The 25,000-nt window shown below is 46.7% G+C and overlaps 2 protein-coding genes across 13 annotated transcripts in view; both read right to left on the reverse strand.

Moving 5' to 3' along the window:
- Positions 1-25,000, reverse strand: part of LOC127001285 (protein held out wings-like) — a 129,532-nt gene that overhangs the window by 72,424 nt on the left and 32,108 nt on the right. The window lies entirely within an intron of this gene.
- The window catches only part of LOC127001287 (uncharacterized), a 60,424-nt gene that overhangs the window by 3,579 nt on the left and 31,845 nt on the right, over positions 1-25,000 (reverse strand). For 2 of the 3 annotated variants that reach the window (XR_007754994.1, XM_050865670.1), the window contains exon 2: positions 24,786-24,842. Coding sequence is in view for 1 of the 3 variants with exons in the window: in XM_050865670.1 (XP_050721627.1) it covers positions 24,786-24,842 (57 nt within the window). In the remaining 2 variants the exon portion in view is untranslated. Of the gene's footprint in view, positions 1-23,814; positions 24,843-25,000 lie in introns of those variants that run through there. The other variant, XR_007754993.1, reaches the window with a different exon arrangement.

Below are 25,000 nucleotides of genomic sequence, written 5' to 3' on the forward strand. Positions count from 1 at the left end.
GTCTTCCAGTGGTTATAGTAAGTGACGTCATTTCAAGTAGAGGAGGAGGAGGAGGAGGAGAGGGAGGAGGAGGAGGAGGTTATCTCAGCGAGGGGAGAGGAGTGAGGGGAGAGCACTGTTGCCAACCGCGGCTCAACTCTTTCCCAGTTCATCTCAATTTACAGCCTGCGAGGAGGAGGAGGAGGAGGAGGAGAATTCAAATCTAAGGAGGAGATAAAATGAGGATATGGAGAGAATAATGGAGGAAATGAATGAGGAGGAGGAGGAAGAGGAGGAGGAGGAGGAAACACCTGTTGGTTCATTACGAGGCTGCCTGATTTCAGTGATTTCAACAGACCGCCAGCCCAAGGATTAAAGATCTTCTGAATGTCCTCTAGGAAGCATTCAGTTCACTCCCGACGCAGCAAAGTGACGAGCAATGCGATTCTTGAAGGAGTTGATTGTCTCCGCACTAACCACTAATGCGGGAAGGCTGTTGCAGTGGCGGACAACTCTACTCGTGAAATAACTCCTGCAGATATCCGCACCGCATCGCTTCAACTGAATTACCTTCCCTCTGATTCTTGTTCGTGGATTAGTTTGTAGCGTGAAGAGTTTGGATGAAGAAGAGGAAGAGGAGGAGGAGGAGGAGGAGGAGAGGAGGAGGAAAACTACACTGCCCACGCGACTCGCAGCCCATGAGAAACCAGTGACCAGGGAAGGGAGGGGAAGGGAAGGGAGGGGAAGAGAAGGGAAGGGAATGGAGGGGAGGGGAAGGGAAGGGAAGGAGGGAAGGAGGAAACAGGAGCCTTAAGGGTGCCATGTGCTGCCTAACGCCATAGCACTCCTCCTCCTCCTCCTCCTCCTCCTCCTCTTCCTGAGCTGCCAGACGTATAGGGCAAAATGAGGGGAGACAGGAGGAGGTAGAAGAGGAGGAGGAGGAGGAGAAGAAGGGTAATACACTCCTCTCCCCTTCCTCCTCTTCTCCTCCTTCTTCTTCTTCTTCCTCTTCCTCTTCTTCCTCTTCTTCTTCTTCTCCAATGTATTCTGCCCCATAGGTTGAGATGTTACTGGGTATGCCTCCTCACGCCTCCTCCTCCTCCTCTTCTTCCTCCTCCTCCTCCTCCTCCTCCCTTACAAGAAGTTCGTTGGAAGTCATAACGTCGCCAGGTGGATCTTCTCATCTCCTCCTCCTCCTCCTCCTCCTCTTCCTCCTCCTCCTCCTCCGGCTAGCAACACTTCTTCACCTTCTTGTATCAAACGCATACCAATATGTCTTCTTTTAATTCCTCTTCCTCTTCCTCCTCCTCCTCTTCCTCTTCCTCTTCCTCCACGTCAATTACCTTCCCCCACATCACTACTTCGCCTTCCCCAAATCTTCCCCTTCCTTTTCCTCTTCCACCCAAATCTTCCCCTTCCTTTTCCTCCCTTCATCTTCCTCTTCCACCCAAATCTTCCTCTTCCTCTTCAATCCCAACTTCCAAATCTTCTTCTCTTTCCTCTTTTCTATCCTCTTCTCCTCCCCCTTTCCCTTCCTCCTCTTCTTCCTCCTCTTCCTCTTCAATCCCAACTTCCCAAATCTTCTTCCCTTTCCTCTTCTCCTCTTCTTCCTCCTCTTCCTCTTCAATCCCAACTTTCCAATCTTCTTCCCTTTCCTCTTTTCCATCCTCCTCTTCTTCCTCCTCCTACTCTTCCTCTTCCTCACCTCTAACCCTTGCCTGACTACACAATACCCCGTGGCCTTAATACCCCCTCCCCCCCTCCCCCCTACACCGGCCACCCTCCCCCCCACCCTTCCAGATCACCTGCCCACCCTTATAAATGAGAGAGAAAGGAGGAAAGAGATAAAGAGAGAAAAAGGCTGGAAGAGAGAGAGATAGAAGAGAAAGAGAATAGGGAAGGAAGAGAATTAGAAAGGAATTGAGAAAGAAAAGAGAAATTATATATAAAGAAGAAAAAATATGAATAAAAGATGAGGGAAAATAGAAGAAGAAGAAGAAGAAGGAGGAGGAGGAGGAGGAGGAGGAGGAGGAGAATTAGAAGGAAAAATCAGATACATATTTATACACAAGGTTACTTAAACATACCACCACCACCACCACTACCACCACCACCACCACCACCACCACCACCACCACCACCACCACCACCACCACCACCACCACCACCACCACCACTACCACCACCACCATCACCACCACCACCACCACCACTACCACAAGAACTTTATGCCTGACAGTGGCGTTTAGGGAATGTGAACTGGCCACTTTTTTTTTCATCTCCACCGCCGTCAATGGGTGGGATAAAGGGGGTGGTGGTGGTGGAGGTGGTGGTGGAGGGGGGGGTGGTGGTAGTGGTGGTGAGGGGGCGGTGGTGGTAGTGGTGGTGAGGTTGAGAGGAGGTGATGGGGTGCAAGGCTGAGGATGGGCAGTGTAGGGATGGGAGAGGAAGGGTTTGGAAGGAAAGGGATGGGTTGTGATTTGATGGGATGGGATGGGATGGGAAGAGAAGGGAAGGGATGAGATGGGAATGAAAGGGAAGGGAAGGGAAGGGAAGGGAAGGGTAGGAAAGGGAAGGGATGGGATGGGAGAGGGAGGGTAGAAAAAGGAAGGGAAGGGTTGGAATAGGAAGGGACGGGATAGGATGGGAAAGGAAGGGTTTAGAAGGGAAGGGAATACAAAGGAAGGGAATGGAAGGAAAGGAACGGGAAGGGAAAGGAAGGTAAGGTAAGGTAAGGTAAGGTAAGGTTAGGTAAAGTTAAGTAAGGTAAGGTTAGGTAAGGTAGCTATGGTGTATGTGTGTGTGTGTGTGTGTGTGTGTGTGTGTGTGTGTCAGGGACGTAGACAAGAAGCACGGGATGAGAAGAAGAGGAGGAGGAGGAGGAGGAGGCATAAGATTAACCTCACTACCCGTCACATAAACACCTCCCCTCCCCCCTTCCCCCTCCTCTTCCCTTCCCCTCCCCTTACCTTAAAACACCTTACCTAACTTTACCTTATCTTCCCTTCATTTCCTTTCCCCTTCCCCGACCTTATCTTACCTTACCTTAAAACACCTTACCTTAATTTACCTTATCTTCCCTTCCCTTGCTTTCCTTTCCCTTCCCTTCCCTTAAAACACCTTACCTTACTTTACCTTATCTTCCCTTCCCTTCCCTTATTTCCCTTCCTTTCTCTTCCCTTCCCTTCCCTTCCTTTCCCTTTCCTTAAAACACCTTACCTTACTTTACCTTCCCTTCCCTTCCCTTGCCTTCCTTTCCCTTCCCTTCCCTTCCCTTAAAACACCTTACCCTAGCTTTCCTTCCCTTGCCTTCCTTTCCCTTCCCTTCCCTTCCCTTCCCTTAAAACACCTTACCTTAGCTTTCCTTCCCTTGCCTTCCTTCCCTTCCCTTTCCCTTCCCTTCCCTTTCACGCATCACTGGAGCCGCCGAGAACACACACACACACACAAAAAAAAAAAAAAATAAATAAATAAACAAATAAACATAATATTTTTCAGTGCAATTCGTTTACTTGAGAATGTCTATAATTGTTGTCGTTGTTGTTGTTTTCTTCTCTTTTTTCTTCTTCTCAACAAACAAAAAAATAAAGTAATGTGAGTTTCCTTAGATAACGAGAGAGAGAGAGAGAGAGAGAGAGAGAGAGAGAGAGAGAGAGAGAGAGTGTTCTCCCCGACCTGCCAACCCAAACATCCTCTTTTCCTCCTCCTCGTCTTCCTCCTCCTCCTCCTCTAATGGCTGCTCCCTTCCCTCAATCATGCCCAAAAGATTAAGTGAAACACACACACACACACACACACACACACACACACACACACACACACACACACACACACACTTCCTCTACCTGTGTTTAGATAAGAGTTAGTTACGGACTGTGACGCCGGTACTCCTCCTCTTCCTCTTCCTCCTCCTCTCTTTCGTCTTCATTTCCTCTTTTAATTTCCTCCCTCTCTTTTTCTCTCCATTTCTGTCGCATTTCTCTTCCTCCTTTTCTTTTTCTTCTTCTTCTTCTTCTTCTTCTTCTTCTTCTTTCTCCTCCTCCTCCTTTCTCTTTTCTTTCGTCTTTTAATTTCCTCTCCATTTCTGTCGCACTTCTCTTCCTCCTCCTCCTCCTCCTCCTCCTCCTCCTCTTCTTCTTCTTCTTCTTCTTCTTCTTCTTTCTCCTCCTCCCTATATTACAGTACTTTTCAAGCTATTAATATTTGTCGTTTTTTTCTTAAACTCAAGCTTTTCTTTTTTTCTTCTTTTTTTTGTATCATTTACGTCATTGAGTCTGTTATTGCCGTTCTTTTTTTTCTTTATTCTCTCTCTCTCTCTCTCTCTCTCTCTCTCTCTCTCTCTCTCTCTCTCTCTCTCTCACACACACACACACATTTTTTACATATTTTTTTCTTTTTGGAATTGAGCAAAAAAAATTGTTAAGTCATGTTTTGGTGTCTGTGTGTGTGTGTGTGTGTGTGTGTGTGTGTGTGTGTGTGTGTGTGTGTGTGTGTGTGTGTGTGTGTGTGTGTGTGTGTGTGTGTGTGTGTGTGTGTGTGTGTGTGTGTGTGTGTGTGTGTGTGTGTTTATCTTTGTATCTATCTCTGTCACTCCCATGTTGTTTTTGTGTGTTTGTTTGTTTGTTTGTGTTGCGTTCCTTATATATATGTGTGTGTGTGTGTGTGTGTGTGTGTGTGTGTGTGTGTGTGTGTGTGAGTCTCAGTTAACGACACACTATGCGCCAAATGACACACACACACACAGAGAGAGAGAGAGAGAGAGAGAGAGAGAGAGAGAGAGAGAGAGAGAGAGAGAGAGACACAGAGAGAGAGAGAGAGAGAGAGAGAGAGAGAGAGAGAGAGAGAGAGAGAGAGACCAAATAATAATAATAATAATAATAATGATAATAATAATAATAATGAGGTCAGTCAGTCATTAGCTCACTCAGACTCATTAAACAACCCCCCCCTTCCCCCTCCTCCCCCTCCCTTGAACGGAAGCAGTAGATAGATAAGATTAGACGACATTATGCTCTCTCTCTCTCTCTCTCTCTCTCTCTCTCTCTCTCTAATTCATTAAAACGACAATTAATTAAACAAAATGTATGGAACGGAAAAGATGGTGATAAACTTTTGATCTTTTCTTAACTGGTTTTCTTCCTTTTCTTCTTTCTTTTCTTCTTTATACTTTTCTTTTCTTCCTTTTCTTCTTTATACTTTTCTTTTCTTCCTTTTCTTCTTCCTTTTCTTCTTTATATTTTTCTTCTTTATACTTTTCTTTTCTTTCTTTTCTTCTTTATACTTTTCTTCCCTCCTTTCTTTCTTTTTCTTTCTCCTTTCCTCTTTCCGATTTTTCTCCCCTTCTTTCTTCTCTCGTTTCTTCCTTCCTTCTTGTCTTCTCTCCTTTTCCCATTTCCTTCTATATATTTTCTTTCCTCTTTCTTTCTTTCTCTCCCTTTATCTCCCTCTTCCTTCTTTCGCTCCTTCCCTATTTCCTTCTTTTCTTCCCTCTGTTTCTTCTCCCCTCCTTTCTTCCTTCCTTCTTTTCTTCTCTCCTTCTCCCATTTTCTTCTTTATATTTTCTTTCCTCTTTCATTCTTTGTCTCCCCTTATCTCCCTCTTCCTTCTTTCGCTCCTTCCCTTTTTCCTTCTTTTCTTCCCTCTCTTTCTTCTCCCCTCCTTTCTTCCCCCTCTTTCTTCCTTCCTCCCTTCCCTTTATCCTTTCCCCTTCCCTCCCTTACTTCCCATTCCTTATTCCAATGTTTCCTCCTCCTCTTTTTTTCTTCTTTTCTTCCATCTCTCTACTCCTTCCTCCCTTTCAATTACCCTTCCCCCTCCCTTTCCATCCCTTCTTCCCATGTTCCCCCCTCCCCCATTTCCTCCTTTCTCCCTTCCATTTACCCTTCCTTCCTTCCTTCCCTTCCTCTCACATTTCCTCCCTTCCCCTCTATCTGCCCGAGGAGTGACGGGCAGGGTAGGGAAGGGGTGAATGTCCCACGCTTGTTAGCTTAATCTTGGCCTAGTTGTGTTGCGTGATGATGATGAGGAGGAGGAGGAGGAGGAGGAGGAGGAAGAGGAGGAGGAGAAGGAAGAGGAGGAGGAAGAGGAGGAGGAGAAAAGTGCTGGAAGAAAAAAAAAAGGAAAAGAAAAAAAGGAAGAAAAAATAAGAAAGAAAAAGTAAAAAGTTAAGAAAAGGAAGAAAAAGATTAAGAAAAAGTAAGGAAAGAAAAGTGAGGAAAAAGTTAAGAAAAGGAAGAAAATAATTAAGAAAGAAAAAGTAGGGAAGAAAAAGAAAAGAAGAAAAGGAAGGAAGAAAGGAATTAGTATAATGTTATGTTCCCCTTCTTCTTCTTCTTCTTCTTCCTCTTCTTCTTCTTCTTCTTCTTCTTCTTCCTCTTCTTCTTCTTCCTCTTCGCGCGAATTGGCTTTCTACTTCAGTGTGTGTGTGTGTGTGTGTGTGTGTGTGTGTGTGTATCTTTTTCTCACGGTGCTACGAGAGAGAGAGAGAGAGAGAGAGAGAGAGAGAGAGAGAGAATCAGGACTCCACACTCAATTTATTTCATGAGACAGTCTGCTCTCTCTCTCTCTCTCTCTCTCGCTCTCTCTCTCTCTCTCTCTCTCGTAGTGTGTGTGTGTGTGTGTGTGTGTGTGTGTGTGTGTTTGCCTTGCGCCAGACTTACTCTCAAGGCTAAAGAAATACGTTGCAAGTCTTTTTATTATTATTATTATTATTATTATTATTATTATTATTATTATTATTATTATTATTACTGTTGTTGTTGTTGTTGTTCTTATTGTTGTTATTTCATCCATACTGACACATTCCTGAGAGAGAGAGAGAGAGAGAGAGAGAGAGAGAGAGAGAGAGAGAGAAACAGTGCCACACGTTTCTCCTGGCACCCTCTGTAACTCTTTATCCAATTGTCTGGCACTCCCTCAACCGGAACACACACACACACACACACACACACACACACACACACACACACACACACAGGCCAACGAATACATTACTAACTCAAATAATAAACGTAAATAAAAAAACAATAAATGCAAATATCCTAATAAATTCACGATTCATTCAAGCAAGAAATTAAGATACGGAGATGTGCACTGAGGCTTGAACTCCATTCCCTCCCTTCTCCTTCCCCCTCTTTTTTTCCTCTGACTTTCCCTCCATTTCGCTGATTCTTCTTCACATTTTCTTCCTTTTTTCTTCACTCCCTCTAAATTTCTTCTCCCTTTCCTCCTTCCCTTTTTTTTCTAGTTTACTTTCCCTCCCTTTCTCTTTCCTTCTCCTCCTCCTCCTCTCTTCGCTCCTTTTCTCCTCTCTTCCTCTCTCCCTCCAGTATACCTTCCCTTCCTTTCTCTTTCCTTCTCCTCCTCCTCTCTTCTTTTCCATCTCTCTCTTCCCTCCTTTTCTCCTTTCTTCCTCTCTCCCTCCAGTCTACCTTCCCTTCCTTTCTCTTTCCTCCTCCTCCTCCTCCTCCTCCTCCTCTCTTCTCTTCCATCTCTCTCTCTTCCCTCCTTTTCTCCTTTCTTTCTCTCTCCCTCAAGTCTACCTTTCCTCCTTTCTCTTTCCTTCTCCTTCTCCTCCTCCTCCTCCTCCTCTCTTCTCTTCCATCTCTCTCTTCCCTCCTTTTCTCCTTTCTTCCTCTCTCCCTCCAGTCTATCTTTCCTCCTTCCTTCTTTTATTCCCTCCCTTTCTCCCTTCTCTTTCCTCCCTTCTCTCCCATCTCTCTCTCTCCCTCCCTTAAAGACACACGCAACAGCTACAAAATATAAATAAACAAAAAATAAAAGAAAAAAAAGAAAGAAAAACAAAGAGAAGCGAAACTGACAGACACAAGGCAGACAGCTGTAAGGACGGTCTATATCTGTCTGTCTGTCTGTCTGTATGAAAATGTGTATGTATGTATGTGTGTGTGTGTGTGTGTATAGCCCGAAAGTAGAACCAGCTAGAATATAATGATGAAAAGAGGAGGAGGAGGAGGAAGAGGAGGAGGAGGAGGAGGGTGATAAGTGGAAGAGAGGAATGGAGGAGGAGGAGGTGGAGCGGGAGGCTGATAAATGACATAGGAAAGAAGACAGAGAGAAAGGAGGGAGAATTTAACACGAAGGAGACGCGACAATAGATGAGAGAGAGAGAGAGAGAGAGAGAGAGAGAGAGAGAGAGAGAGAGAGAGAGAGAGAGAATAATAACAAGAAACAAAAAAAGAATACAAGAGAAGATGAATGAGAGAAGAGAAAAAAAAGAAAAGAGAGAGAGAGAGAGAGAGAGAGAGAGAGAGAGAGAGAGAGAGAGAAACAAGAAATAACAAGAAAAAGAAGAGGAAATATATATAGGAAGGGAGAAAGAAAGAAAAGGAGAGAGAGAGAGAGAGAGAGAGAGAGAGAGAGAGAGAGAGAGAGAGTTAACACCACTAGTAACTAACCTAATTTACCTGGCGAGGGTCACGTGACACGACCTGACCTTCTGACCTTCGAACATTGACCCCGAGGAGGAGGAGGAGGAGGAGGAGGAGGAGGAGGAAGAGGAAGAGGAAGAAAAAGCACCCACCTGAAAATAATCATCTCCAGAAAAGAGAGAGAGAGAGGAATGCATGAGTAAGAAAGGAGAGGCGAAGGATGATGTAAAAGGAAGAAGAGGAAGAGGAGGAGGAGGAGGGGTTGACATGCTCTATGAGAATTGCTATATAGCCATTTCTTGATTAATGATTCTCTTCCCTTCCCTTCCTTTCCCTTCCCTTCCCTTCTCTTCTCTTCTCTTCTCTTCTCTTTTCTTCCCTTCCTTTCCTTTCCTTTCCTTTCTCTTCCCTTCCCTTCTCTTCTCTGCCCTTCTCTTCCCTTCCCTCTTCTTCTCTTCTCCTCCCTTTTCTTCCTCTCCTTTCCCTTCACTTTCCTTCCCCTTCCCTTTCCTTCCCCTCTTATCCCTTCCCTTCCCATTTCCCTTTCCATCTCATCCTCACCCATCCTTCACCTTCCCTTCTATTCCCTTCTCTTTCCCCCTCTCCTTCCCTTCCCCTCTTCCCATTCTATCCTATTCCATACCCTCCTCTTCCCCCACCCTTCCCCTCCCCGTCTCTCGCTTCACGTCCAAAAAACGAAGAAGAAAAAGAAGAAGAAGAAGAAGAAGAAGAGGAAGAAGAAGAAGAATAACCAAGCATTTACCTAACTCCCTCGCTCGCCTCACGTCCTCCGTTCGACACAGCGACTCCAGAATCCTTATAATACAGGAGACAAAATGAGAGAAGAAGGAAACTAAGCATAACTAAACTGAGAGAGAGAGAGAGAGAGAGAGAGAGAGAGACGCGTGGCTAGGCTGTGTAATATATATCCGTGCGAACTATGACTACACGCACGCACGCACACACACACTCACACACATGCACACGGAACCAGCCTCACGTGACATGGATATAGCGGAAGTGAGTGTGTGTGTGTGTGTGTGTGTGTGTGTGTGTGTGTGTGTGTGTGTGTGTGTGTGTTTCCTAATCTTTTTGACATATCGAGCTTCCATTACGACCTACCTATTTCCCAAGGCCACAGAGGGAGATTAGCAGGATTTATACGTTTTTTCTTCTTCCATTTCAAGATGCAGAAGTACGGTCAAAATATCACCAGTGTCACAAAACCCTCCATAAGCATCCCAGGAACTTCCACAAGAGGCGTTTCAAATAGACGTATACTGAGGTGTCGGTGAGTTTGTGAATGTGAGTTTGTGTTTCTTTGGTAACACATACAGCCTGCCTCGCAACACAAAGACAGGAGCTGAAGTCTGAGGTGTATGTGTGTGTGTGTGTGTGGGGGGGGGGTTAATATAGCAACGGTGGAGGAGGAGGAGGAAGAGGAGGAAGAGTTAGAAAGAAGAAGTGCAGGAGGAGGAGGGAGAAGAGTTAGGAAGAAGTGGAGGAGGAGGAGGAGGAGGAAGAAGAGTTAGGAAGAAGTGGAGGAGGAGGAGGAGGAGGAGGGAGAAGAGTTAGGAAGAAGAGGAGGAGGAGGAGGAGTTAGGAAGAGGAGGAGTAGAAATATGAATACCACTCAGATATAGCAAAGAGCGTGAATCCGTGTGTCTGCTCTGTGTTTCCTCATGACAGCAAGCAATCTCATCACTATTCCTCTCTCTCGCTTCCCTGCTCGCTCGCCTCCCGGTCTGCCCACGCGCGCTGCCTGACGTCACCAAACAGCAGCTGCAAGATGGCACGATGTACTCACTCCCTCCTCCCGCTACCAAGTCCAAGTTCGAACCCCAGGCGAGGGAAAGTGTGATGTGTTGAGGCTGAGGTGCTGAAGGAAGGGTGTGTGTGTGTGAGGGAGAGAGAGAAAGATAGATAGAAAAGGAATAAAGGAGAAAGGAAGGAGAGATAAAAGAAAGGAAAAACTGATAAAGGAACTTGCTAATGAGAGAGAGAGAGAGAGAGAGAGAGAGAGAGAGAGCATTACCAGCACCCCCAGACCTCACCTCCCTGCCACCCCCACACACACCCCTGACCAAGGCACAATATCCCACACGTCAGCAGAGGAAGTTCTAAAGTGACGCATTTCACTGAGTCTGCAAGGTGCGCGGCCCTCCAGCACTCCACTCCGCGCCCGGCCCTGTGACATCACCGCCGCGTCCTCTACCTCTTCATACGCTGCTCAGTCACTTCACAAACAGGTGACAAGGAGGCTAAGTGGCGGCCGGTCCTCAGACACACCTGTTGCACCCGTCTGGACGCCGCGGGGGGGAGGTGCGGCGAGGAGACATGGAAACACAGACGAGCAGGCAGCAAAAACCGTGTTGGCTCACTGCGAGGCTGCCTGCTTTTAATGACCGGGGAGAGGGATTAAAGCACTACTGTTCTACGTACTCGTGGGGGCGTTCACTTCAATCCCGACGCAATAGAGTGACGATCAATGCGATTCTGAAAGGAGTTGATTGTTTCCGCTGTAACTACTCCTGCAGGAAGGCTGTTGCAGTGGCGGACAACTCGGTTCGTGAGATAACTCCTGCCGATATCTGTGCTGCATCGCTTCGCTTGAATTGTTTTGCCGTTGTTTCTTGTTCGTGGGTTAGTTTGTAGCGTGAAGAGTTTGCAGTGACCGGCGTAAAAAGTGGTATAAAGCGATCGACAAAACAAACAAACCACGCCTTCAAAAACGGACCCAAAAAGACAAATCAGAGGAGAGGAAGGAGAGAAAGGAGGGAGGGAAAGATAGGAAGAAAGGAGGGAGGAGAGATAAGGGGAAGAAACAAGGGAAGAAGATAGAGGAAGAAAGGAGGGGAAGAGAAATAGATAGAGAAAAGAGGGAGGGGAAGAGAAATAGATGGAGAAAAGAGGGAGAGAAAGAGGAAAGAAAGTAAGGAGGGAGGGAAAGATAGGAAGAAAGGAGGGAGGAGAGATGAGGGGAAAAAACAAGGAAAGAAGATAGAGGAAGAAAAGAGGGGAGGAGAAATAGATAAAGAAAGGAAGGGGGGAGAGAAAGAGGGAAAAAAATAGGAGGAAAGGAGGGAGGTACAGAATTCTCTCTCTCTCTCTCTCTCTCTCTCTCTCTCTCTCTCTCTCTCTCTCTCCCACCCACCAAGGCATCGTCACACCATCAAGAATAGACTCGGGTGGAATGAAAATAATCTCTCTCTCTCTCTCTCTCTCTCTCTCTCTCTCTCTCTCTCTAACGTATGAGACAAGGAGGAGTTTCTTTACGAGCCTCGCGCTGGCAGTACAAAGGAAGGCATTGTCCGATGACGCCAAGGATGTGCGAGTTTGCCCTAAAGAAAACGGGGAAATTAAGAAAGAAAACGGGAAAAGGAGGTTGATTATTATTATTATTATTATTATTATTATTATTATTAGTTCATGGGGGTGTGTGTGTGTGTGTGTGTGTGTGTGTGTGTGTGTGTGTGTGTGTGTGTGTGTGTGAAGGTAATTTTTTCTCTCATTTCTTTCTTTTTTTTTCTTTTCCTTTCCTTTCCTTTCCTCTCTTTTTGTCTGTCTGTCTTTCTTTTCTTTCTTCCTTTCTTTCTCTTTCTCTTTCTTTCCCGTATTTTCTTTTTTTTTCTTTCACTTCAAAACAAAAATAAAAATAAAAGGGTGATGGATGACCCCCTTTAGAGAGAGAGAGAGAGAGAGAGAGAGAGAGAGAGAGAGAGAGAGAGAGAGAGAAGATTTAAGAGCAAGGAAACAGATTAAGACAGAAAATGATAGAGAGTATTAATATCACGTCATCTTTATCTCCTCCTCCTCCTCCTCCTCCTCTTCCTCCTCCTCTTCCTCTTCTTCTTCCTCCTCCTCCATCAACTTCCTCTCCCTTCCTTCTCTCTTCCCTCTTATTCATTTCTCTCCTCTCTCTTCAATCTTCTTTTCTCTCCTCCATTTCTCTCTCTCTCTCTCTCTCTCTCTCTCTCTCTCTCTCTCTCTCTCTCTCTCTCTCAATGATCTTTTCTTATACTATTTCCTCTCTTCTATTTGTCTTCTTGTTTTATTTCTCTCTCTCTCTCTCTCTCTCTCTCTCTCTCTCTTCCTCTTTCTCTCTTTCCCATATCTTCTTTTAATCAGTTTTCATTATTTCTTCTTCATTCTTTCTTCTCTATCTCTCTATCTCTCTCTCTCAGGGATTACAATTTCCTACCAAAATTAAACTTTCTCAAATACACACACACACAAAGAGAGAGAGAGGGAGAGAGAGAGAGAGAGAGAGAGAGAGAAAAGACCATGAAAAACAAACTTATTTATTTATACATATCTTCACAAGAACAAACAAATGACCCCCTTCCTACCCCCTCCCCCCCTCTCCCTTTTCATCACCCCACCCCCCTTTCACCTCCTCTTAAACCAGAAGACTGCCAACCGACCTCACAGAAGCGGTCTGTTAGCATTTGGGGTGGGGAGGGGAGGAGGACGGAAGGAAGGTGGGGGTGGGGAATGGAGGAAGGGTGTGGGAGGGGAGTGGAGGAAGGGAAGAGGAAGGGAGGGAGGGTGGGGAATGGAGGAAGGGTGGGGGAGGAATGTAGGGGAAAGGAGGGGAAGGTGAGGGGAAAGAGAAGGGAGAAGAAGAGTGGATGGAAGGGGGAAGGAGTGGAGAGGAAAGAGAGGGAGGGGAAAGGGAAGGGAGAGGAAGGAAGGGGAAAGAGGGGAGGAAGAGGGGAAGGGTGGGGGAAATGGAGGAGATATGAAGGGAAGAGATGGGTGGGGGTGTGAGGGAAAGGAGGGAAGGGAGGGAAGGGAGAGAGAGGAGGGGAGGGAGGGAGGAAGGGAGGGAAGGAGAGGTGAGTTGAGGGGAACGAGTGAGGGAGGGGAAAGGGAGGGGAAGGAAGAGAGGAAGGGGGAGGAGGGGAGAGGAAGGGAAGGGACGGGAGGGGAAAGCAAGACGTGTTTAGTACTCGTAAACAAGAGCAAAGGAACGTTAGTCTTAGCGAACTTATGAGCATGGGTGATCGTGGAGCTGGCTATACTACTACTACTACTACTACTACTACTACTACCACCTCGACAACTGCCAATAATACTTCCCCTTGTCAAAACTACACCACCCTACCCCCCCCCCCACTACCACCACCACCACCATACTGTCATCACCATACAAGCCTCACCACGCTCCCTAAACAAACACCTCACACACCACAAACACCTCCGGGCGACCATAGAGAGAAGATATAGAAAAACACACCTCAGAACTTCCTCCTCCTCTTTCTCTTCCTCTTCCTACTATTCTCCTCCTCCTTTTCCTGTTCCTGTTCCTCCTCTTCTTTCTTATCTTCTTTCTCCTCCTCTGTTTCCTCCTCCTCCTTCTCTTCTTCCGATTCCTCCTTCTTCTCTTCTTCCTCTTCCTCTTTCTCCTCTTCCTGCCCCTCTTCCTGTCCCTCCTCTTCTTCCTCTTCTTCTTCCTCCTCCGGTTCCTCTTCCTCTTTCTTCTCCTCATCTTTTTCCTCCTCCTCCTCTTCTTCCAGCTCCTCCTCCTTCTTCTCTTCCTCCTCCTCCTCCTCTTCTAAGCATCCAAACAACCTCCTCTTCCTCTTTCCTCTTTCTTTACGCTCAAAAACACCAACTTTGAAAAGAAAAAAACAAGCTCAAGAAATAAACAAGAAAAACAAACTTGAAAAAAAAAAAAACACAAACAGCGAAGGATTTTCCAAACGTTCGCCGATAAGTTGTTTGTGTTTTCCTGAAGTGTTTAGGGAAGTTTGTTTGTTTGTTTGTTTGTTTACTTTTTTTTTACAAACTCATCTACACGGATAAAAGTGGAGAGGTTAAGAAGATATTTGTAAACTCTTTGAAATTTAGTAGTAGTAGAAGTAGTAGTAGTAGTAGTAGTAGTAGTAGTAGTAGTAGTAGTAGTAGTAGTAGTAGTAGTAGTAGTAATAGTAGTAGTAGTAGTAGTAGTAGTAGTAGTAGTAGTAGTAATAGTAGTAGTAATAGTAGTAGTAGTAGTAGTAGTAGTAGTAGTAGTAGTAGTAGTAGTAGTCCAAAACCACACACATTCTCTACCCACAAGGCATATCCCTCCTCCCTTTCCTAACTTGCTATATCTTCGTCTTTTCATCGATTTCAGACACTCTATTCACAAACCAACTCACTAACTATCTATTTCTCTTTCCTAATTCACTTTTTCGTTTGTCTTTCCACATTTCTAAGCCTCTAAACACACACACACACACACTCTATCCACAAAGCATCGCCCTCACTTCCTTTCCTAATCTGCTTTTTCTTCTTTTCTTTTCATATACGAATTTAAGACACTATTCACAAACCAACTAATTGACTGTCTATTTCTCTTTCCTAATTCACTTTTTCGTCTGTCTTTCCACATTTTTAAGCCTCAACACAAACATTCTCTATTCACAAACCAATTCACTCACTCTTTCACATTTTGCTCTTTTTCGTCTTTTCATATAGTTCAAACACTCTATTCACAAACCAACTCATTGACTATCCATTTCTCTTTCCTGGTCCACTCTTTCGTCCGTCATTCCACATTTTTAAGCCTCTAAACACACACACACACACACACACACACACACACACACTCTCTCTCTCTACCCACAAAGCGTTTCACTACCCCTCTTTCTCTCATCTCTCACGGCGCTTTCCGAGGCTACAAATAAGGCTTTTTTTGCAGCCACATCTTGGTCGCATAAACACAGAAAAACATGACCCGTGTTAATTATATGCAGATACAGAGAGAGAGAGAGAGAGAGAGAGAGAGAGAGAGAGAGAGAGAGACACCACCTGGGGACTGAGGAACGCAGAAGGGATGAGGAAGAGGAGGAGGAGGAAGAGGAGGAGGGGTTGATCTTTGCTTCTTCGGTAATTATGTGTGTGTGTATGTGTGTGTGTGTGTGTGTGTGTGTGTGTGTTTAAATGTCCCTCCTCCTACCTCACCCTTGCCTCCCCTCTTCCTCCTCCTCCTCCTAATGTTTTCAATCTTCTTTTCCTTCATTCTTCCTTTCTTTCTTCTTCTTCCTCCTCCTCCTCCTCCTCTTCCTCCCTCCTCCTTTTCTCATATACTCTTCTTCCTCCTTCTCCTATAAAACTGTCCTGCTTCTTCTTCTTCCTCTTCTTCTTCTTCTTCTTCTTAAATTCATTCCCTTTCCGTTCCGCTCACTTAAATTTCCTCCCTTATTTTCTTTTTTCCCATTTGTAATTTATTTTTACTCTTCCTTTCATCCATTCATTGACATTTTATCGCCTTGCAGTTAACCTAATTTCCTCTATACCTCCTCTTCTTCTTCTTCCTCCTCCTCCTCCTCTTCTTCTCCCTCTGTTGCTCTCTACTTTTTCTCCATATTCTTCTTTGCTTTAACAAGATTCATGTACTCTTCTTCTTCTTCTTCTTCTTCTTCCTCCTCCTCTTCTTCCTCCTCCTCCTCTTCTTCTCCCTCCTCTGTTGCTCTCTACTTTTTCTCCATATTCTTCTTTCCTTTTATTCAAGATTCATGTACTCTCTTCCTCCTCCTCCTCCTCCTCCTCCTCTTCCTCCTCCTCCCTCTACTCCATCCACTAACACTTCTTTTCATCTTTCCTCCACCTCCACCTCCTCCTCCTCCACCCTAATCCGACCCTAACTAGTTCCCTTCCACGGTGACAGGGAGGGAAGGGTGGAGGGAAGAGGGGAGGAAGAGGGGAGGAAGAGGAGGAGGAGGAGGGAGGAAAAGACTCGAAATATCTCCAACAGAGGCCCGGGAAACACTGCAATATAGTCTTCCTCCTCCTCCTCCTCTTCTTCTTCTTCTTCTTCTTCCTCCTCCTCCTCCTCCTCCTCTTCTTCTTCTTCTTCCTCCTCCTCCATTCGTTCTACCTTCAACATGATTTCCCATATGAACTCTAAGAAGAAGAAGAAGAAGAAGAAGAAGGAGAAGAGAGAGAGAGAGAGAGAGAGAGAGCACCATCTTTGATCGCTTTTTGATCTTCTTTCTTCTTTTCTCTCTCTCTCTCTCTTGCCAGCTGTTCAGTGCTTAATCACAGCTGAGAGAGAGAGAGAGAGAGAGAGAGAGAGAGAGAGAGAGAGAGAGAATAAAGAAAGGCATGTTAGAAAGCGAATATGGAAATGAAAATATATAAGGAAAAGGAGAGAAAAGGAAGGAAGGAAGGAAGGAAGGAAGGAAGGAAAGAAAGAAAGGAAGGAAGGAAGGAAGGGAGAGAAAGGGAGACAGATGGACGTAAACAATTTCCTTCCTTACCTCCCCATCCCCCCTTCCTTTCCCTTCCCTTCCCACACCCTTCATCTTACCCAAATCTCCCTCACCCCCCCCCTTCATCTTCCCTTCCCTCCGATCTTAACACCCCTTCTTTACCTCCCCCCTCCCTTTTCCTCCCCTCCCCATTCCCTTCCCTTCATCTTACCCAAATCTCCCTCACACCTCCCCTTCCCATCCCTTCACCCTAATCTTAACACCCCTTCCCTTCCTCCCCTTCCCTTAAAAATAGCTCTCCCCTCCTCCTCCTCCTCCTTCTTCATGAGCAAACTCTTCTTTCTTTCCCTCTCCTTCCCTTCCGTGGTGGTGGTGATGGTGGTGGTGGTGGTGATGGTGGTGATGGTGGTGGTGGTGGTGACGTAACAACCAGGTGGTACGGTGGTGTGCCAGGTGCGTCACATGCAGACCCAATCCGTCACCTCCTCCTCCTCCTCCTCCTCTTCCTCTTCCTCCTCCTCCTCTTCTCCTAAATTTCCTTCGACTGTGTGTTTTTACGAGTTTCAAGGGATTAAGGAGGAGGAGGAGGAGGGGTAGGAGAAGAGGAGGGGTAGGAGGAGAGGAGGAGAGGAGGAGAGGAGGAGAAGAGGAGAAGAGGAGGAGGAGGAGGAGGAGGAGGAGAATCTGAGAGAGAGAGAGAGAGAGAGAGAGAGAGCACGCGCTTCTTATCAGGACGTGAGTAAATGAAGCCAAATGGAGGAAGCGATGGAAGAGGGAAGAGAGGAGGAGGAGGAGGAGGAGGAGGGAGAAATGGAGGAAGGAAGGAAGGATGATGATGATGATTCTTGATTGCAAAATTAAGATGAAATAGTAGTAGAAGAAGAACGAGGAGGAGGAGGAGGAGGAGGAGGAGGAGGAGGGAGAAATGGAGGAAGGAAGGATGATGATAACGATGATTCTTGATTGCAAAATTAAGATGAAATAGTAGTCGAAGAACGAGGAGGAGGAGGATGAGGAGGAGGAGGAGGGAGGAGGAGGAGGAGGGAGGAGGAGGAGGAAGTGGAGAAGAAAAATACGACTTGTGAGAACAAGAAGGAATTGGAGTGGACAGTGTGTGTGTGTGTGTGTGTGTGTGTGTGTGTGTGTGTGTGTGTGTGTGTGTGTGTGTGTGTGAACAAAGAAAACAAAAAGGAAAAATAGAAAAAAGAAAAAATAAGGAAAAGAAAGAAAAGAAAAAAAAGATCTCATGACCTTTAAAAACCACTAATGACAGGCAGACAGAGACCAAAACACACACACACACACACACACACACACACACACACACAAACCCCTCCCCCCCACAAACACAAACACCTGATACACAAAGAAAAACATACTAATCCAATATTTATCTACGTGTGTTATCAATCTTCTAAACTCAACACCCACGAAGACAGGAATAGTGGAATATCAGAAAGGAATAGGAAGATGTGAAGATAAACGAAGATTGTGGAATGTAAACAAAAAACAAAGTCCGGTATTGCGTTTGTCTCAGTCTCCCTTCGTCTCAAAGTCTGCATGGCGGAGTGTGACAACGCCGCTATTTCCCCGCCAGGCGCCGCTTCTTCGAGTCCGCGTGACCAGGGAACAACAAAGGGAACACCCGCGCCGTGTCTCCCTTCGCCGAGCCGTGACATCGCAGCGTGGCGGCGGCGGATGCTCCAGTGTTGAGCCGCTGAGCCAAGGCCGCGGCAGAGCGTAGAGAGAGAGGGAGGTGGTGGGCGGGGCGGGGAAAGTTAGCAGGCGCGCGGTGAGTCGGTCGGTGGATAATCTCAGACGCATTCTGGTTCTTGCATCATTCTAACACGCTACAAAGGAGATTAATCGGGTTCTAATGAGTGTTTTTCTGGGTTAGTAGTACAGAAGAGGGGTCAAACTACCACCCTTGGAAATGCCTAGAACCCCTACGAATACTTGTCAAATAGCGGTCGGTTTTCTGAGATGCTTTCGGGTTCTTGCATCAGAGATTAATCGGGTTCTAATGAGTGTTTTTCTTGGTTCATGGTACAGAAGAAGGGTCAAACTACCACCCTTGGAAATGCCTAGAACCCTTACGAATACTTGTCAAATAGCGGTCGGTTTTCTGAGATGCTTTCGGGTTCTTGCATCAGAGATTGATCGGGTTCTAATGAGTGTTTTTCTGGGTCAGTAGTACAGAAGAGGGGTCAAACTACCACCCTTGGAAATGCCTAGAACCCTTACGAATACTTGTCAAATAGCGGTCGGTTTTCTGAGATGCTTTCGGGTTCTTGCATCAGAGATTGATCGGGTTCTAATGAGTGTTTTTCTTGGTTCATGGTACAGAAGAAGGGTCAAACTACCACCCTTGGAAATGCCTAGAACCCTTACGAATACTTGTCAAATAGCGGTCGGTTTTCTGAGATGCTTTCGGGTTCTTGCATCAGAGATTAATCGGGTTCTAATGAGTGTTTTCCTAGGTTCGTGGTGCAGAAGGTCAAACTACTACCCTTGGAAATGCCTAGAACCCTTACGAAAGCCTTGTCTAATATGGGTCGGTTTTCTGAGACGCTTTCGGCTCTAACATCAACTATTTCCAAGGTCCACAAAGGAGCTTAATCTGGTTCTAATGAGTGTTTTTCTTGGTTAATGGTACAGAGGAAGCATTAAACTACCACCAGGGTCATACAACTACCCCAGGAAATGCTCAGAACCTCTTGAAAAGCCTTGTCCAATGTGGGTCGGTTTCTCACTCTTTCTGCGCTCACATTATCTATTTCCAGAGTCCACAAAGGAGCTTAATCTGGTTCTAATGAGCGTTGTTCTAGGTTCGTGGTACAGAGGAAGCGTTAAACTACCACCAGGGTCATAAAACTACCCCTGGAAATGTCTTAAACCCCTACGAAAGCCTTGCCTAATATGGGGTTTTCTGAGATGCATTCGGCTCTAACATCAACTATTTCCAAGGTCCACAACGGAGCTTAATCTGGTTCTAACGAGTGCTGTTCTAGGTTCATGGTACAGAGGAAGCGTTAAACTACCACCAGGGTCATAAAACTATCCCTGGAAATTTCTTAAACCCCTACGAAAGCCTTATCAAACGTGTGTGTGTGTGTGTGTGTGTGTGTGTGTGTGTGTGTGTGTGAGAGCCCAGAAACTTTTGAGAAGGCGGCGGCGTGGTCCACTCTCTCGCCTCCAGCCACACATGACTGGAGAGAAAATGAATGCGAGCTATTTATGTTAGGTGCGTGTGTGTGTGTGTGTGTGTGTGTGTCCAGGAGGAGGATGGTGAAGTGTGTCAGGAGGTCAGGACAAGTATAATTCGGGTGGAGGAGGAGGAGGAGAAATTGATGGGAGGAAAGTGAGAGATGGAGGAAAGGCGGAAGTGTCTCTCCTCCTCCTCCTCCTCTCCCCCCCCCCCATCGTTTGTTCCTATCAGCGGCGCCATGAAAGTCAAAATCAACGTCTGCCAAAGTTTTTCTGTAAATGTTACGAGAGAGAAGTGTTGACAGCGAGGCCCCGGTGACACACACACACACACACACACACACACACACACACACACACACACACACACACACACACACATGGAGGTGGTGGAAGGTGGGTCAAGATCTCAAGATTTATACGGACACAAAGAAAGAGGAAGGAGGAGGAAGGGAAGGAAGTGGATGAAGGAGAAAAGAAGGAAGAAAGGGAGGGAAGGAAGTGGATTGAGGAGAAAAGAAAGAAGGGAGGGAAAGGAGGAAAAAGGAGGGAGGGAAGGAAGTGGATGAAGGAGAAAAGAAGGAAGGAAGGGAGGGAAAGGAGGGAGGGAAGGAAATGCATGGAGGAGAAAAGAAAGAAGGGAGGGAAAGGAGGAAAAAGGAGGGAGGGAAGGAAATGCATGGAGGAGAAAAGAAGGAAGGAAGGGAGGGAAAGGAGGAGGAAGCAGGAGTGATGGAAGGAAGTGGATGGAGGAGAAAAGAAAGAAGGAAGGGAGGGAAAGGAGGAAGGAAGAAGGAGGGAGGGAAGGAAATGGATGGAGGAGAAATGAAAGAAGGGAGGGAAAGGAGGAAGAAGGAGGGAGGGAAGGAAATGGATGGAGGAGAAAAGAAGGAAGGAAGGGAGGGAAAGGAGGAAGGAAGGAGAAGAATGAAGATGATGTTGATGATTCTTAATAGCAAAGTTAAAATGAAATACAAGTTGTAGAAGAACGAGTACCATGAGGAGGAGGAGGAGGAGGAGCACAAAGAAACACAAAGGAAGAACAAACAATAGCAGACATGATGGTCCTTACGAGGCTGTTTGTGAGGAGGAGGAGGAGGAGGAGGAGGAGGAGGAGGAGGAGAGAAAGAAAGAAGAGAACAGTGTTTAAAAGTGTGTCGCGAGAGAAAGGTTCTGTGAGTGACTTAATCGACAACATATTTCAAGATCATTCACACACACACACACACACACACACACACACACACACACACACACACACACACACACGTCAGCTTAGCGGGAACACCTTAACTCCTCCGGCAGCTTCTACAATGATATAATAAGACTTTACATTTACAAAACCGATATTTCACTTATAATCTCGTGGCGTCAACACAAACAAGACTCGTAAACTATAGACGAGCTAAATGACTAAAAACAAGAATAGAGAAGAAAACAGAAACAAGAGGAAGAGAAGAAAATCGAATCTAAACTTGAAACTCGGGAAAAAAATTAATCTGTAAAACGTTTGAGAGGTTTTATCCTTCTTTGTTAATATAAGTATCATCATCATCACCATCATCATCATCATCATCATCATCCCTTTCTATGTCTTTTTTTTACAACAGAGGAGACAGTTCAAGGGCACAAAAAACGGAAACAATAATAAAAAAAAGCCCGCTGCTCGCTCCTCCTACTTTTCCTTCTCTTTTTTTACTTCACTTCTTCCTGCTACGCGTCCTTTTCCTCTTCATATCCCTGCTCCTCTTTCTCTTCTACCTCTTCCTCCTCCTGTTTCTCTTATCTCACTTTCCTCCTCTTTCCTCTCATTCTACTTATCTCTTCATTTTCCAACTTAACATCTCTAAATACACGGCGTTATCAATCATTTTTTAAGTAATTTTCTGAGTTTTAAGGTTCGTTTATATTTTACGAGTCTTGTTTGTGTTTACGTTACGCTCACAGTCCCGCCTAAACCCGGCCCGTCACAGCCTGCCCGTATCGCCGACAAGGATGCTGCGGCTGGTGGCTGTGCCCTTCCCGTGCTGCACCGCTCCCCGCCCCAACACACCCTTAAGCCGAGACTGGCCGGCCGTGACGAACAAGTTCTCGGGGCGTCGTGACCTGACTCAACCGCGTCTGGTATGTCGCGTCCGGGCCGGGGTGAAGATGACAGCCCTCCAGACCATGCTGTTCCCGTCATCAAGGCAACTTAAGGCGGGGTTCCCACTATTCCGTTTTCACGTATCCGTCGACCGTCAGTGGCGTCATCAACGGAGCCCGGGCCCCACGCGGAGCCCGTCCAGAGATGAACTCAAGTTAACTTTTGGGTCCGGGGTTGGGGCGGCGGTGGTGCCTGTCCAGTGATGTTGAATATTCTACATATCAAGAAAATATGAAATAGAAATACTTAGCTACGAAATAACATATACAAGAAGTCGCTGTGGTTAATGCTGTCCATATGTCTGTCAACAAAATGATGAGCGATGGACTGGCGGAGTGGATCATCCGTGCCGAGCGGCCGCTGTTTCCCTGACGTCATTTTAACGTCATTAACGTCGATCGATCCGTCAAAACGGAATAGTGGGAACCCCGCCTAAGCACATGGCTGTCGGTAGCGCCAAGAGCATGTAGGCGAAGCAACAGGAGGCCTTCACCCGATGTTACTCCGCCAGCTGCCCCCATACGTCGCCCGCACCCCTCCTCCTCACCCTCCTCCTCCACCCCGCCAACTTTGAGTAATAATACGACCAGAAAACTTAAGACAACAGGCCCGGCGAGGCTCCTTTAATGGCGCCCACTGAGGGGTTTGCAAAGATCTAAAGAGGCAAAAAAGGAGCGAGACTAAACCTTCCCGGCGTGAGTTACTTTCGGCTCAGAACGGCTGTGAGGGGACGCTTTTTGGGCCGCGGCGGTGATCTTAACAAACACTGTCTAAGCCTAAATTTACGGAGCCCCCACACCAGCCCCCCTCGACCCCCGCCTTGCCCAGACACCCACCTACCCGCCCCCCGCCTTACCCAGACCCCCACACTAGCCCCCCTCGACCCCCGCCTTACCCAGACACCCACCTACCCGCCCCCCGCCTTACCCAGACCCCCACACCAGCCCCCCTCGACCCCCGCCTTGCCCAGACACCCACCTACCCGCCCCCCGCCTTACCCAGACCCCCACCCTAGCCCCCCTCGACCCCCGCCTTACCCAGACACCCACCTACTCGCCCCCCGCCTTACCCAGACCCCACACCAGCCCCCTCGACCCCCGCCTTTCCAAGACACCCACCTACCCGACCCCCGCCTTACCCAGACCCCCACACCAGCCCCCCTCGACCCCCGCCTTGCCCAGACACCCACCACCCTGCCCCCTGCCTTACCCAGACCCCCACACTAGCCCCCTCGACCCCCCTGCCTTGCCCAGACACCCACCTACCTGCCCCTGCCTTACCCAGACCCCCACTAGCCCCCCTGACCCCTGCCTTACCCAGACACCCACCCACCTGCCCCCTGCCTTACCCAGACCCCCACACTAGCCCCCCTCGCCCCCTGCCTTACCCAGACCCCCACCTCCCTGCCCCCACACCCCTGCCTTACCCAGACCCCACCTCCTGCCCCCACACCCCTGCCTTACCCAGACATCCACCTCCCTGCCCCCACCCACAAACACCTCCCTAAGCTTAAATTTAAAGACTGTGACAAAGACTGCACCACAAACCACTCCCCACCCCCTACCCCCTATCTTCCTAGCTCCACACCCACTTCTTCCTCCTCTTCTCGCAAACGCTGTCATGCTTCTTCTTCTTCCTCCTCCTCCTTCTCTAAAACTATCATGCCTCCTCCTCCTCCTCTAAATCTATCATGCCTCCTCGTCCTCCCCCTTTCCTCTCTCTCCTCCCTCCTCCTCCTCCTCCTCCTCCAAGTCACTTAAAATCACTCCCTTTCCGTTTCGCTCATTTAAATTTTCTCCCTTTTTCTTCTTTTTTCCCTATTAGTAACTTATCTTTGGTCTTCTCTTTCTTCTTTTTTTCCTTTTCTTTTTTTCTTCCTTTTCTTTCCTTTTACTTTTCTTCTTTTTTTCCCCCATTTTCAACTTATTTTAGTCTCCATTTTCTTCTTTTTTTCCATTTCTTTTCCTCTTTCTTTCCTTCTTTTCCTTCTTTTCTTTCCTTTTCTTTTCCCCCCCATTTTCGACTGATCTTTAGTCTTCCTTTTCTTTTCCTCTTTCTTTCCCTTTCTTTCTTTTTCTCCTTTTATTTTTTCCCCATTTTCAACTTATCTTTAGTCTTCCTTTTCTTTTCCTCTTTCTTTAATTTTCTTTCTTTTTTCCTTTTATTTTTTCCCCATTTTCAACTTATCTTCAGTCTTCCCTTTCATCCATTCGTTCTTATTTTATCGCCTTGCAGTTAACCCAATTTCCTCTCTACCTCCTCCTACACACCCCTTCCCACGCCCACTCCCATCCACAGCTACACCCCCACTGCGCCCCTCACCCACCTCAACCCACGCGGCCACAAATACGGCTACTCCACTACCTCAAGCCGCTTACAACCTCCTCCCTTCATCCCATCTTTATCTAAATCAGTATATGGCGGTCTGGTGAGTCACATGGGGGGGGAGGGGGTGTAGCCTTCCCATCATCACCATCACCACTATCATCATCTCTATCACCACCATCATCACCACGATCACCACCACCACTACTATCATCTCTATCACCACCCTCACCACCACTATCATCACCATCATCACCAAATTCACATAAACCATCAATAGTGTCCGTTCAGGTTAGGTTAGCGCGTTAGCTCCTCCCCTTTCCTTCCTTCCCTGAGCATCCACCAATCACAAGCCTCAGGAGACGGAAGGGGGCGGGGCCTATCCATGTGTGAACCAATGAGAGGCATGGCAGGGAAAAGAGGGGAGGAGCCTGTTCGCCTGGCTATCGTGAACGGGGTAGATAGGTGTGAATGATGGTATACCTTGAACATACATACATACATACACACATATACATACAAACAGACAAACACACTTACCGCCTCATGCTATACAGGTTAAGGAACATCTGGTCAAAAGCCGCAAACACAACATACCTGGAGGAGGAAGATAAACATTGATTAGGTAAATATTAAAGGAAGTCGACGGGATGGAATGAGAGGAGGAAGAAGAGGGGGAAGGAAGGAAAAGAAAAAGGATGGAAGTGAGAGAAAATAAAGAAGGAAAATGAAAGGGAAGGAATTGGAAAGAAAAT

The sequence above is a fragment of the Eriocheir sinensis genome, chromosome 20 (genome assembly GCF_024679095.1).
Source record: "Eriocheir sinensis breed Jianghai 21 chromosome 20, ASM2467909v1, whole genome shotgun sequence".
Lineage (NCBI taxonomy): Eukaryota > Metazoa > Arthropoda > Malacostraca > Decapoda > Varunidae > Eriocheir > Eriocheir sinensis.